This window comes from Poecilia reticulata, linkage group LG17 (assembly GCF_000633615.1).
Source record: "Poecilia reticulata strain Guanapo linkage group LG17, Guppy_female_1.0+MT, whole genome shotgun sequence".
Taxonomy (NCBI): Eukaryota; Metazoa; Chordata; class Actinopteri; order Cyprinodontiformes; family Poeciliidae; genus Poecilia; species Poecilia reticulata.
Genome location: NC_024347.1, coordinates 4,940,756 through 4,955,981, shown reverse-complemented (window position 1 = coordinate 4,955,981; position 15,226 = coordinate 4,940,756). Strand labels below are relative to the sequence as shown.

General features: G+C 40.5%; 1 protein-coding gene across 1 annotated transcript; it reads right to left on the bottom strand.

Annotated features, from left to right (window-relative positions):
• Positions 1-45: 45 nt before the first annotated feature.
• fzr1b (fizzy/cell division cycle 20 related 1b) lies at positions 46-9,732 on the bottom strand. The gene is made up of 14 exons (XM_008433220.2): positions 9,348-9,732; positions 8,812-8,978; positions 7,702-7,803; positions 7,523-7,586; positions 7,297-7,424; positions 7,115-7,197; positions 6,844-7,027; positions 5,671-5,736; positions 5,484-5,586; positions 5,209-5,390; positions 2,607-2,840; positions 1,639-1,743; positions 612-704; positions 46-402 (listed from the first exon to the last, which is right to left on the bottom strand). Exons 2-14 carry the CDS (start codon positions 8,887-8,889, stop codon positions 361-363), a joined length of 1,464 nt encoding a protein of 487 aa, XP_008431442.1. The 5' UTR covers positions 8,890-8,978; positions 9,348-9,732; the 3' UTR covers positions 46-360.
• Positions 9,733-15,226: the final 5,494 nt, after the last annotated feature.

Genomic DNA, 15,226 nt, shown 5'->3' with positions numbered 1-15,226 from the left:
AGCCCAGCCCTCCCCCCCATTCCTCCTCTCCGTTTTTTCTTTTTCTTTTTTTTAAAAAAAGCTTCCATCATTACATCATATAACTTAGAACTCTCATATCTGCTAATAGATAAGAAAACAACTTGATCACATCCACGACAGTAAGGAGAACAAGAGCGACTTTTTAAGAAGAGCGTGCATAGCGACTTTCTGTTTTTAATCTGCTGCAACGTCGCTCCAGTCGTCGTGGGGGGGGAGGAGGAAAATGTTTGAACTAGGACAGTCTCTGTGGAGGTGGGTGCTCACTGCAGAGGGTCTATGAGTCTGTGAATTTCATCCACTCAGGATCCTCCTGCAGCCTCCCTGACCAATGGCTGCCCACTATCGTATCCTCGTGAAAAGGTTCAGCACCGACTTTGATTCCTGTTTGGAAAGAGAAAGAAAATGGTGATGATTTTATTTGGAGATTTTTAAGATGGAGTGTAGCGACAGAATTTTTTTTTAGTTTCAAATCTTTATTTCCAGTTGAATTTTTTTGTCTTTCAGTTTCAAAACTTGTTTCAGATTTAAACTTTTAAAGTTTAAAGCCTTTTTTGAAAAAAAAAAAAAAAATTAAAACATTTTTTTTTAACCTTAGTGCATCGTGTTTTACTGAAGACGTTCCAGAAGCGAAGAGTCTCGTCTCCGGCTCCGGTAACGATGGCCTCTCCGTCCGGGGACACGGCCTGGTGAGGACCGTGTTAGAGAACATGAGACCTCGAGCAAAGCTAAACCCTGCTGGAAATGTGGCAACTACAGTGGTGACCGGCAACCACACGGTTCAGACATCTGCAGTTTATTCCCTTAGTGACATTTATTAATCCATTTACAAACACACATTGAAGCAGTATGACCGGGTTGCATTAGAATGAATTGCGGTGGTGTACATACTTTAGCCAATCCGCTAGTGCGCCAATATTGGAGCCAATTTTTTTGTTTAGTGCTTTGGCGTTTTTGCTGACAATGAAAACGTTTAGCACACTCAGCTTCCCCTAAAATTATTTTTCCAGATTAATTCTGAAGCACCAATTTACTTGCCAGTTTTGTAAACTTCCAGTTAATTAAAGTTAATTAAAGTTAATTAACTAATTAATTAATTATTGAAGTTTTTGTTATCAACTTTAAAGATTAATGCTCTTATTTTGAAGTGTGAAGACTGTTTATGTTCTCCCTTTTTTTCACTTCAATAACTTTTCATAGAACAGCATAAAACACAGACAGTAGAACAAGTTAGAAACATAAATACAGTATCTATGGGTCTCACAGAACATGTAAATTATGTCAAAATGATATTGGTGCTTAAGCATTGTAGTCTTTCAAGGGCAGATACACTGTGTACATGTCGTGCTTTAGAGTCAGCAAAGCTAACGTGCATCACATGTTCTTTAGGGTTAGCGCAGCTAACTGTTTAGCTAGTGGTGCCCACCACTGATGAACTAATTGATTTGGACAGAATGGCTCAAAAAGTGGATTTCATTTGAATGGGATCTGTACAAAGAAATCAGCAATCAAAACAGTGAGAACATGTAATGCTCTCACTGTTTCTGCCAAGCTTGCTTGTGTTATTACCACATAACCAAACCATGTCTGGTTATGTGGTCAAAGCAGCTCTTAACATACCAGATATAAGACTCTGTAGGAGTGTCCGGTCAGCTTGGCCACCTGCGTTAGAGACGGATATTTCCACACCAGAATCTGGTTCTGAGAGTAGCCGTGAGTGCTTACCTGGGCAAAAAAAACAAAACAAAACAAAAAAAAAACACAAGTAATGCACACACATTTTCATATGACTTCACTGGAGAAAGTTTGAAAATATATTTTTAAAAATATATTTATTTGTGGAATACAATCAGAAATGAACGTACAGGAACAGCGTTCATTTCTGAGCGCTGTTCATTAGCTTATGAAGGCAACTGGCTGATTTCACACCTGACCAGATGGACTGGTCTGATACAACCATTGAATGCACCACATTTAAGGTTGAGCTAGCAACACTCTTCTGTGTGGAAGTTGTTACTGTGTGAAAAAAGCCTAAGCTATTCTCATGATGTTTTTTTCTCAAAGTTTCACCTATAACCAGACATTTCTCCCATGTTCTAAGTGAAGTAATCTGCCAATATAACTAGAACAGAATTACTGACTTAAAACAAGCTGTTACATCTTGTTGAAAACTTACTTGTGGGTTAGTTTTGTTGTATTTTAAGTGCACTAATATATTTGCAGTAGAAACTAGAAAAAGATGCTTGGTAAGATTTAGCATTTTTGCAGTGTAGTTGATACCAATGCACCACCTGAAGACATTTATCATCCAGTCTTTGATAGGAAGAGACAGAGACACTAGAAAAACATACAATCATGAAAATGATCATGCAATTAATAAGATTTATTCCTTATTGTGACACACTTATCTGTAACCCTTGGACGTTTCTGAAAAATTGCTATTTTATTTTAAATATACAATTTTTTTAAAAGGCAGTTCAATTTTCAATTTATCCAAAATGCTGGGGGGGGGGGGGAAAAGAGAAATCACAGTGAATCAGCCTCGGAATCTCTCTGCGTTAACTGTGGGTGCAGATGATCCTCCTCACCAGTTCATTGGCGTGTTTGGACCAGGCCAGGTTGCAGACCTGGGAGCCGGTGTCGGTGCTCTGCAGCGCCTGACCCGTCAGGGTGTTCCAGAAGCGCAGGCAGCGGTCGGCGGTGCCGCCGCCCGAGGCCAGCAGCCCGTGCTGGTGAGGGGACCAGGCGATGGCCTTCACGGCCGCCAGGTGGTCACTGTACTGCTGCACGGGGATGAGGCTGGAGCTGTTCCACACCAGCAGCTGGATGGACAAAATAAATAAATAAATAAATAAATAAATAAATAAATAAATAAATAAATAAATAAATAAATGCACAAGAGTAAGAATGCTGCTGGACAAAATCTGTGCAGGCCTAGTAGCACATTTATTTACAGCAATTCTATAGGAATCTATAATGTATCAAATTCCATTAGTTTATATTGGAAAAAAAAAAGTTTGTGCATAAAATTCTGTAACTTAAATTACCATGATTAGTTTAGCTTAGCTGCCTGATTTTTTCCTAAATAAAAAAACCCATCAAAGAATTATTGAAAAAAAAATTGTTTTACAAAAATTTAAGCAGACTGCAATCAATTTGTGCATTTTAAATCAATTCAGAATAGTCAGGAATAAGAATTGTAATTCTCTAAATACACCACATACAAACCTATAGTTTTATAGTTTAACATCCCCACCTTCATAAAAAACAATTCCTTCTGTATGATTACAACTATTACGTTTGTCAGTTATTTTATTGCATAAATGTTTAGTAAAGATTTTATATCATCTGAAGGCAGGTTTTTTTAATTTAATACAAACTTGATATTCTGGTGTTACTCTTATGTATATAATGCCGTTTTATGGCCAAAGATAAATAAGCAGCATCCTGGAGTTGCTGACTCTCCTACAGTTTAAAGACTCAACGGTCCACTTTTTTTGCTTCACTTGTCTAAGGTTTAGTATCGGCTGACACCGATCTGATACAAAACAACATTGATGATTCAACTTAAAACTAGAAGTGTGCCGATCGATCAGCCACCGATCATAATCGGCCAATTTCCGTGGAAAAGTGTATGATTGATGATCGGCAATCACGGTCTCTTGTTGCCGATCACACAAACCGATCATCTGCATCTCATTTCGCAGCCTGTCTGTGCAGCTGGTCTCCTCTTTTCTTCACACTGCGTAAACGTGCAGCAATAAATACTAAGCGATGTGGAACTATAACGCACTGAGTGAATGAGAAAGTTTGCGTGTTGCGGCGGAAAATTGAAGCACGTGGGGTGAAGCAGGTCAAAATGCATCAACAGACGAATCTAATATGGCATAAAAACAATGCCATACTCGACGGAGTTTGGCTACATCGAGGCTCACTGCAGTAAAAAAGACATATGGAGAATCAAATAGCACAAAAAGCAGCGCACAGCTACAAACACTCACCCGGATTAGCATGACGGTCAGAAAGCTAAACAAATAACCCGCAAAATTATTTAAGTCTTCGAGCTGCGATGTAAGACACTGGTTCTGTTCTCGCTGTTGAACCGCTGCTCCGCGCTACAGGTAGTAATATTTGACAGACGGAGCGCCACTTCTGCTCCACCTGGTAGTGACTCTCACACCGAACCTCTGCTTAAAGCTGCAGCATTTAATGCGTATGTAAAATGTATAAAAAAAATACATTTTACATACGCATTAAAACTTTCGCTGTCCTAACATGAGACAGATAATCTCTGACAAAATCGATCTCCTCCCTGTTCTGCATAATTACTCCACTCAGCCAGAAACAGCCACTCAGAACTAGCAGTAATCAGCTAGCCGCCATGCTATCAGGAAGTTTTCATTCAGTAACTCAGGATTGTTTATTGTAATGGATCCTGTATTTGCCTTTGAATGTTAAGTTTTATACTTGAATCTTTTGGCAATAGTTTTATTTTGACTCTTTACATTATTTAAAGAGTCAAAATAAGAGTCTTCATATGTTTTCAGTCTGTTAAAGATAGTATTATTGATAGCAGTACAATTTGCACAATGTCTGTTTTGTTTTTTCTTGGAAAAAGCTATTTAAAAGCTTTTATCTAAATCAAGGTGAATTCGTGGTTCCTTTTACCACATAATGTAACCGTAGTGCTTATGAATAAAAAAATAATAATTATGTAATCGGTATCGGTGATCGGCCCTCATGGGTGATCGGAATCGGAATTGGCAGGAAAAAACCTGATCGGCACATCTCTACTTAAAACGTTTCCGTTTTTAACCACAAATATAAATGTAATGAATAGCAAATTTATCTGGTAACTCTGCAACAGTACAGTACATTAACAGTACAGTACATTTAAATACACCAATAGCTTCACAAGCTTGGTCAAACATGTAAAAAAAATAAACTGCAAATGGTTTCAAATGGTTCAGAAAGTGAAATTAGGAACTCTAAATATAATGTAAAATAAATAAATAAAACATGATGTCACTCAGAGCACAAAGCATAGAATTAGACTGAATAGATCTGTTTTTGTGGTTCTGGCACATTGTCACCAAAACCAATCTGGAATTTTTTCAATATCGGGACCGATACAGATATTCCTATCAGATCGGATCGCATCTCTACTAGAGTCGGCATCAGGTGCCTTACTTTGTTGTCGTTGCCTCCAGAAGCGAGGTGCTGGTGGTCCGGAGACCACTTGAGGCCGCACACCTCTTGCCGGTGACCTTGCAGCCTTCTCTCCGCGGTGGGCGGCGTTCGGACGTCCCGCTGCAGGATCACCCTGTCCCGACTTCCCGACGACAGCTGCTCCCCGTTCCACGCCAGCGCACCTGCAGCGCCAAAGATTCCAATCAAGAAACCTCATCGTTCTGACTGAGTGAGCGTCATTTGGCCCGGTGATGCTCGGTTGGGGCTGGACTGACCTACTCGAGCCGAATGGCCCTCCAGGCATGTCAGCTTCCGGCCTCCGGCTGCGTCCCAGATCTGAACGTAACCCTTGTGGGTTCCTACGGCCACCAGGCTCCCCTGAGCCATGCAGATTAAAATAAAGAGTCAGTTTTTCTCCTCAGACGCATCTAAGAAGCAGATTGATACGCTCAGGATCCTCACCCTCTCATTCCAACACACCGATGTGACAGAGTCCCCGTCAACTGAAAGGTCACATAACCTGGTCACCTGTTGGGATCAGAAAGCAGCTTTTAATTATTATTATATACAAAACCTGTTTTGTATGTCACAGTTGGATTTACATCAAACTCATTTTCATTGTGGATCATTCATGATAAATATCATGAATGTCCTGAAAGGGCCGGTCATGGCAGAACGAATGGATAAAACTAGCCATTAAAACGATAGTAAACAGCTGCCTCTGCATTCAACAAGGGCCTTAAATTAAATACTGAACATCTTTTCACAATCGACTTACAATTAATTTTCAATGAATGGTTTAATTGATCAAGAGTTGTTCTAATCAAATAACTAAAAACGTCCACTTAAACCTTCTTTTAGAGCTGTAGTTTGGCTGCCAAACAGCAGAGGTCGTCCTTAAGCAGAGTCAGTTGGTACAGTAACAAAGATGGCAGGGCCATATCAGAACGTGAAAGAGAAATGGTCCACACAATGTTGGGTGTGGGATGTCAATCGAACTTTATGAGGTTCTGTTTTGAAATATAACAGAACAAGCTCCCTAAGTTTCACCTTGTTACTGCTCATTGAGCTTTTTCTCCCAAAATCTTTGACTTTTCAAGCTCAGAAATTTCCACGTTTTTTTTTCTAGAAAATTTCTGAGATTAATGTTGAGTTTTCTACAAATTTTAGCAGAAATGTACTCCTTTATTTTACCATCTACAACGGCCCTAATACAACATCACAGGTGACAAAAAAACAGAGAGAATAACAGAAAGATTGCAGTATGATGAAAAAAACCAAACCATGATTCCGATAAGCAAGGCTGACTTAGAGCGCTGTTGTGAATTAATAATGCACTTTATGGAGCCAGGTTTTAACATTCCTTCAAGAGCAACTGCAGAGAGTACTTCCAACTCTGTGTTCATAGGGATTCACTGTTTCACATATTTTATTCCTGTCATCTTTTATTTTTCTATTCAGCAACCTAATAGGTTCTTGTTTTGCTATATTTTATAAGTATGTCTAAGGTTAACAATGCGAGAAAACCACAATTTCCTGTTTATTCACTCAAGTTTGTAAGAAAACGGGCGCTTATCAATTAATCATTAAACGATTGATCAACTTTTTTACTGAGCAGTGTTGCTCCCATCTGACCTGGCTAGTGCAAGCACTCCACAGGTAGACGCAGGCCCCCAGCCCCACGCTCAGCAGGTTTCCCGCTGACCAGTCCACCAGGTTGAGGTAGAAGTCGTCCTGCAACTCCGGAGCGTCCAGGACTTTGAACGGGATCTTGGAGATCTTTCGCGCCGGTTTGCGGGGCGAACGGAGGAGCTTGTGACTAGAGAACCGTCAAAGAGAGAAAAAAAGAAAATACTATCTGAGCTGAACAGAAACTCCAGTAAATGTCTGGTGGGACGTTTGCTACCTCTTGTTGCTGAGTGGAGAAAGTGAGAAGGGGGAGACTTCATTACCGCCATTGCAAGGCACTCTCTTAGTGTGGACAGCGTACTGCAGAGATCACACACACACATGAAGACGACAAAGAGTTACACCTTCCAGTCGGATTGAAGCGGCTCCGTCTGGCGAGGATTCGACGGTGATCTGCACCCTGAAAAGGCCGCAGGAGTCTGGAGCGAGAACTTCGTGCCGCCGGTCGTCGACGTGAGGCTCCGCCACCGTCTCAATGCCGGCGCCCAGCAGCTCGTTCCTCAGCAGGGCGGCGTAGGCCACGGCGTCTAACGGAGGAAAGACACGGTAAACGGAAAGGAGCGGATCAGGATCAACGATCAACAACGACCGCTGGACGCGCGAGCGGGAGGGGCGGGGTTCTGACCTTTGCTGGAGTCGGAGCTGGCGTCCTTCGCTTTGTGGTTCTGCGCAGGAGAGCGGCAGTTCTCCTGCAGAGAAAATCCATGAAGCATCTACAGCCGAATCACGACTGGTCAAAGAGCTCAGTGTTTGTTTTGTTAAATGAGCAGCTTGCACAGTTGACAGGTAACATAAATTTCTTACGTTGGCATAGTGGAAGTTGATGCTCCAGTTGCTTCCAGCGCGGGTGGGAATGAAGCGGTCCCCTGACTTCACACTGAGAGGGCTGCAGGCAGCTCCTAAACTCTAGGAAACCAACAGACAGCCCAGCATGGTTACTGAGGACAGGATACACACCGTCCTGTCAGGACCAAACACCAAGACTAACAGACGGAAAGAAGGACGGACAGACAACTGGATGGACTTATTGTCATGTCATGGAACAAAATTCAGACTGAGGTCCCAGTTTTAAAAAAAGTCTAATTAATAAATAAATAAATAAATAGAGAAATCAAAGTACTTCTAAAAAAATTAAGAACTTATTAAAGTGAATTGATGCTGAAATTATCTTTGCTAAATGCTAAAAACAGATGTAAATGGATGCATGTATTATTTATGTATGTATGCATGAATGTATGGATGAATTCAAGGTTTCAGAGATTTTGCTGTCAAACAACCTCACAGTTTACATGTTTATGTGATAAAATTCAGACTTAAGTCCAAATTGAAAAAGCCTCATAACTTAATAAATAAATATATAAATCGAGTACTTATAAAAATTAAGTATTTATTAACAGGGTTAAAAAGAGAGCTGAAGCTGAAATTAGCTCTGCTAAATGATAAATAAATACACATGTAAATGAACTAATATATATTCAAGTCAAACCAGCTCACATTTACAAAATTCAAACTGAGGATTCAGATTAAAAAAAGCCTAGTAAACAAATATATAACTCTAGAATGTGTAAAAAAATTAAGTGTTTATCAAAGGGCTACAAAAGTGAAATGATGCTGAAACTATCTTTGCTAAATGCTAAATAGACATGTAAGTGGATGAATGGATAATAACATGGATTAACAAACAAATGGATGACTATGAGACGGGGATTAATGTCCAGAAAGACAAAGTTTCATGCTGCAATATCTTTTCCTATAAAAAACAACTCTAATCTTTCTAAGCCTTTTTCCCCTAGACTGTTTAGGAACCCTGTGAGGAGGTTCAGCACAGTGATAATAACTCAGAGCTGAAGTCTGTGTTAATGGCAAACCTTAATACTAAACTGTGTGCATTAGTGACGCTGCTGTCCTGCTCACCTTGGTCATGCGGCGCTCTGTGGGCAGGTTCTGGTGGTTAATCTGCCTCAGCAGCCGCCTTTCGTACTCTTGGTCCATCCGTTCAGTGCTGTGGGTTGGGGGCTCTCCCCGCCCCCTCTACACCTCCGCTCCCTCCCGGTGAGGAAATCCGCAGAGGATCTCCATCTCTGTATTAACCAAAACAACTTCATTCAAATCACGCAGCACCAAGGAGCGATTTAAAGGCACGAGAATGTTTAACGAGCTAGGGCAACACGGACCAAGCGGCCCGGTTAGCCTGCTGTGGTCGTGTTGACACTCTGAGGCGGTGTGGGCTCATGTTGGGTCTGCAATGCTTTAAAACCCCGGTCACCGCTATTTTTATTATTCAGGTGAGAGCAGCAGACATTACCGAAACGTTTCAGGATGTGCTCATAAGGAAAACCGCACCGTTGTCATGGTATCATGCTCGCGCACACCAACAACCGCTTCCACCTCTTCAAACTAACCCCAGCCATCTATCCTGCCCCTCGATAGGCATGCGTTGTCCCACCGACCTGTCAGGTGACCAGGGCGGCTAACATCTTCGGCTGAAAGGATGAACTCGGCGTTAGGAAGAACTGTAGTCGTGTTCCGTGTAGCAGCACCGGTACAGCAAGATGCCAACGCGAATCTCCTATGTTGTTTATGTTCGCGACAAAGATGGCGTCCGAGTCAGCTGTGGCAGAAATTTTTTGCTTTGAGCTGACTTCTGCTGCCTGTGCTGAGCTTTGGAGACGGCGCAACAGCGACGCCCGCTGGTGACTTCAGCACATTTTTGAATGAGTTAAGGCCGTGGCTGTAAGTGTCTTCGTTTTGGCCACAAGATGTCGCTGTTGCAACGCAAAACAGCTTGAAAGCTGTTTGGAAGTGCTAAGTAAATTCAAGTAGCAGGCCCTACATTTCGAGCAGAAGTGGTCATGAATTAAACTAGATTACTGCTAGATTGTATTAATAAAGAAATTAAATTCGTGGTATTATGTTTGAATCTAGGCTTGGAAGATGTTAAAATGTATATTTAGGATTCACTTATATTAATAACTTAAAGAAAGTCACCTAATGCAGTGTTTATATTTGTGTAATTCAATCTAAGCCTAAATATTCAAAGAAGTAGACCTATAATAACTGGAGCTACATAGATTGACAGTTCAGATAGAATGTACTCTACATATTTAACATTTATAGAAAAGTGGCAAAATAAAGCCAACTTTTAAAGAAAACCTTAGGACGTAATGTTGTTTTCAGTGTCTCTGGTCAGAAAATAGCGTTTTTGACTTAAATGCAAAAACAGAGAACTGACCGAACACACCCAAGGTGAATCTTGGTGGTGGCAGCATCATGCCATCTCTCAGTATTTCAGCCCTGCCAGAGAAATGTGCAGTAATATTTGCTTTAACTGGGGGTCAGTATGCAAATGTACGTCACACTTTTTAAAATTTTACCTGTAAAATATTTCCAGCCATGTATCAATTTTCTGTCACATAAAATCCAAAGTAAATACATAGTGTGGAAGTGTTCAAGGTGTATAAATCCTTTTGTAATTCACTCTATCTTTATTAAATATAAAACATCAAATTCTGTCAAAGCCAAGCCATAACCAGTTTTGTTAAGACTGAGAAAATATTTTTACAGACCTCCTGAAACCTGCAAAATCCCCCTCACAATAATTTAGGCCCCATGTGCCAAACATCAAAAGCCGGTCTGTGGAGCAGATAGTGTTGGAACCGATAACACATGCTGGCTTAATGGCCCCCGTGTGAACATGACTTCAAAGCAAACCCAGATCTTACGTTTTTGCTTCATGATGTCAAAAATTTCAATTCCCCGGCGAGAATCTCCGGAGGCCTCATTTGGCAAATGAAACAGATAAAAACATTCGCTCTTTGAACTTTCTGGTGCAAACTGGGAACGGGAGAGGGAAGAAGACGCAAACAGACACAGTAGAGTTGACCTATTGTTGCTAAGTCACTATTGAAACACGGTTGAGTAGAGTCAAGGCATGGCATCTTCGGTGGCGGCCTGAGCCGCACGTAGGCATGGCGGTCACGTTTCCCCTGTGACAAAGCAAAACACTGAGCCTGCAGGAAAATGTCCAACCAACCTGGCTTCCCACAAGCCTAGATGGCTTCTGATTAGCATCTGACGTTTGAATTCATACTGTTCATGTTGTTTTGGAATGCAAGGCCTGTGTTTTGGACACGCTGTACTTCCCTTTTTTTCTCTCTCCAAACCTGAAAACGCGTCCACACACCGAGTTACCAAGCAGATAACAAATACAAGAAATCCATTTATCTGTTCCCAGGTGCTTATTGGAGAAAACACCCCACAGACCTACAGATCCTCCACTGTACTTAACAGTAAGCATGAAGTGTATCCTCTGTTTCATAGCCGATCCACCTGGAAGGTTTAGTCAAATCTGAATCTCATCTGACCAGATTATGCAGTTCCAGTTAACCTTCCAGGTAAAGTTGAGCAAAATTCACATTTTATCATCACTTGCAAACAAACAGTTGGTGTGTAAGTAGTGTCTAGTGGCTGTTATTAGGACGATCATTAATTGATTGATTACTAAATAAGTTGACAATTATTTCAACTCGGTAGAGACTCTGAGACTTGGTGACCCAAAGACAGAGTTTTCTAGCAGTGAACCCTGCAGACTGTGCTCTCACATCCCTCATCGTCCCGCTGGCTGAGTGTGGTGGCAAGATAAATACGGGTCCCAGAAGTTCCTAGAAAATGATAAATAAGGCATAAATTAAAAAAGGCTACAGGTACTTTTATTTCGAAGGGCTTGTTGTGGGTCCTGGTTAGTCTGGAAACTATTACAGGTTGGGTTTTTGTTTACACCATACAACTGCAATTAAATATAATGTTGTTTTAAGGATTTGCACAAATGCAATCTGTCAACGCAAAAGTTGCCCACAAGTAGGAGAAAAGTAACACATGATTTAAAAAATGTTTTCACCAAATGTGGTGAATATTTTCTAGCATCAATTTCAAACAGTGTAGTGGTCGTCATCAGGACTGCAACTAATGATTACCGATTATTCTGGCAATTAATCGGATGAATTTTTGTTTTTACATATTTTTTATTTTACATTTATTCTAGCTTTTTTTCATACAATATTGGAATCAATTCCAAATACCAATAAAATTAATGCCAAAATGGTTCCAGTATCATACTTTACTTTTGTTCTGTTGTTTCTCAACTCTACCTCAAAAGGAGTTTGCTTTGATGTGCTCTGAAAGGACAATTTTTCACACTTTGTAGGTTTTTTGCTTGTTTTTCTATTGTTATTTTGTAATGTCCATATGTAAATTATTTAGTAGATGTCTATAAATTTCATCCAAATTCTGTTCTAGGTTTGAACAAAATAATCCAAAGGACAAACCCAAAACAACCCACCTAAATTTAAACGGAAATAAAAAGCGTCGGTATCAGTATTGATATCGACGATATTGACGATATGTTTACTTTGTATCAGATCAATACCAAAATATGCAGTATTGTATACCTGCGAGCTGTAGCTTGCAGTCTGCAGGTGTCCATACTTTACCAACTTTTGCTGCATCAATAACTCATGTTTTTGCACTTCTTTTGCCTTTTCTTAAAAAAAAAAAAAAAAAAAAAAAGCTGGAGATGAAGGGCTATCATCATCATCCTATGGGAAGGCATTGTCTTCACCTCCATTCATCTTCCTGTAAATTCAGACCATGTTTCCTGCTGAAAAAAAAAACAACTACACAGCATGACGGTGCTTTTGTTGTTGTTATTGCACTGCTGTTGCTAAAATGTGCTATACAAATAAACATGATTGATTGATTGATTGATTATGTTGGTCTTTTACATGAATTCCCATTAAATACAACAATGTTTGTGGTTGTAAAAATGAGAAAATGTTGAAACGACCCTTTAGTAAACACACCAGAAGTAGGGTATGTTTGGATTTGGTATTCCCTTGTAAATATGAATATGTTTCCACAGCAGGGCGGCGTGTCTTGTTTTTGTTTTTTTTCTTCACCAAATGCACATTCCTTACTTGAGACAAAGGGGGGAAAAAACACTATGGAATACTTACAAGAAACCAGTCTGACTGCCATCGCTTTTTTTCCTGTTTAGTTCAACAACAGCCACCCTTATCTGCATCCTGCATCATCCCCACACGGGGCAACGTGCAGCCCGGCCCACGTTACAGTGGCCTGATGTTGACATGGAGGGCAGTGCATGGTGCTGGCGGGGTGGAGAGCGTGGCGGAGGGGGCGCCATGGAACCTGGGGTCATCAGAATGGAGGGTGGGGGGGGGTATGCTGCAGCCTTGTTGTTCCTGTACTACAGCCCAGCAACAGAGGAAGCTGGGTCAGTGCTTTCTGAATGTGACGCTCTTAGATCCTTACTGGAATTCACAGCAGAACAATAATAGCACGCTGACTCATCTGATCACTTTTATGATGACAAGGGAGAAAAAAATAACTAATAGTTTCAGAATGAGAAGTAATAATCATTTTAAAGGAACGGGCAGAGAAACAGCAGTTTTCTTGGTAACGCCGTGGGTGTCGAGAGAAAGCTCAGCATTATTATTATTTTTTTTCCCCAGGTAAACAGATGGCAGAGAGAGCTGTACAAGAAAAGGTTAAACTGCTTCTTTGAACAAGTCTGGGAAAATCCAGCAGGAGGCTTTTTACTGTAAAACAGCCAGCTTATCTCTGAAACATTTTCAGCTGGTTGCGTGAAAAGGTCACCCACACAGAGTGGCTACAAACCGTGTTCGGGGCGTCTTTATAACCATATAGGTCATTCTGATTCATCACAGCAGCTTATGTGTGTTTTAAAGAAAAACAAAAGTGAGGATCTCGGGTCAGATCGGTGACCTTTGGCTGCATCAGAAGTTTACACCGCGCAGCAGCGTTTTGTTTATCTCACCCCTCTGGATGTGGTGGATTTGATGTATTCACATTGCGTAGGYCTCTCCACCCCCCTCCCCGCTCTCAGTTTCTATTCGCCTCGCCGCAGACTTCGCCACGGCAGCGTAACATGAGCATCACCTCCCACACGCTAACTCACGCTCAGACACAGCTGCAGAGACGCGCGTGCGTCGCTCCGCGGAGTCAAGCGAGGACAAATATCGAGCGGAGCAAACATCGAGAGAAAGACACGTGGGACAAACGTGGTTCTGATGAGATGTTTTTTTGTCTTGCTTTACAGCGTCAAATATTTCCAGTCCCAGTAAAACTGATTAGAATGATAAAAACAAAAAAAAGATCGGTAATCTCTAAACAGGGCGGTTTGTTGTTTTTAGAACAGGTATTAGCAACCTTTGTGACCCTAGGAGAAATATTTAATTTCAGTTCTGTTAAATAAGACATGTTTACAGCCAAAAATGTTAGAAGACCTTTAAAAAAAAAGAAAAAGAAAAAAAAAAAGGAATTTTTTGTTTGTAAATATCCGCTTATGGAAATATCTCATTTTAAATAGCATTGCTTTAATTCTGTTTGTAAACTTTAAAATAAAATCATACAACTTTTGCTGAAAATTAGATGGACATGTTCCATTTTGTGTGACATTAAAATAAATGGAAAATAGCAAAAGGACAGTTTCCAACTTAATGACAAAAAATTTATCTAATACAATATTACTGGTATTTTTAGTGTGATTCTGTTGTAGAATAAAAATGTATTACATGAAAAAAAATACTGTTTTCAGCAGCATTTGTTATTAAATTCGTTATTAAGACCCATTGGGAAAGGTCCAAAAAAACATGTTTCCTATAACATTCACTCATTGTAGGCAGAAACAGCAAATTCAAACCAGTCTGGCTGCATGTTAAAAAGTTCAACCCCTAAGCCTGATAACTAGATATGCCACTCTTAGAGGCAACAGCTGCCATCAAGCATTTGCGATTACTGGCAGCCTCTCTGTGGCAGAATTTTTCCCTACACTGTCAAAAATCATCTGGTTTTGGGTCATTGTAGTGCTGCATAAGTATGTTTGGGCTTGAGGTCATGAACTGATGGTAAGGATGGTAACGGTCCAGGAGACTTTGGTGTTCAAGGCAGAACACCCTGAAACACCAAAGCAATCCACCACCACCATGTTTGACTGTAGATTTTATTTACTTGTTCTAAAATACGAGTGAGTTTTTCCACCACATCTATCACGAGCCATATCCTTTTAAAAACATTTCAGTTTCGTCAATCATCATAACATTTGGCAAAAATTATTGGGGGATTATCAAGATGTTTTTAGTAAATATGAAATGGGTCTTTGTGTTCTTTTGGGTCAGCAGTGGTTTTTGAATTGGAACCGTCCCATGAAGGTCATTTTTGCCAAGTTTCTTTCTTATTGGTGAATCATGAAGACTGACTATAACTAAAGGCATGAGGTCTACAGGGCTTCAGA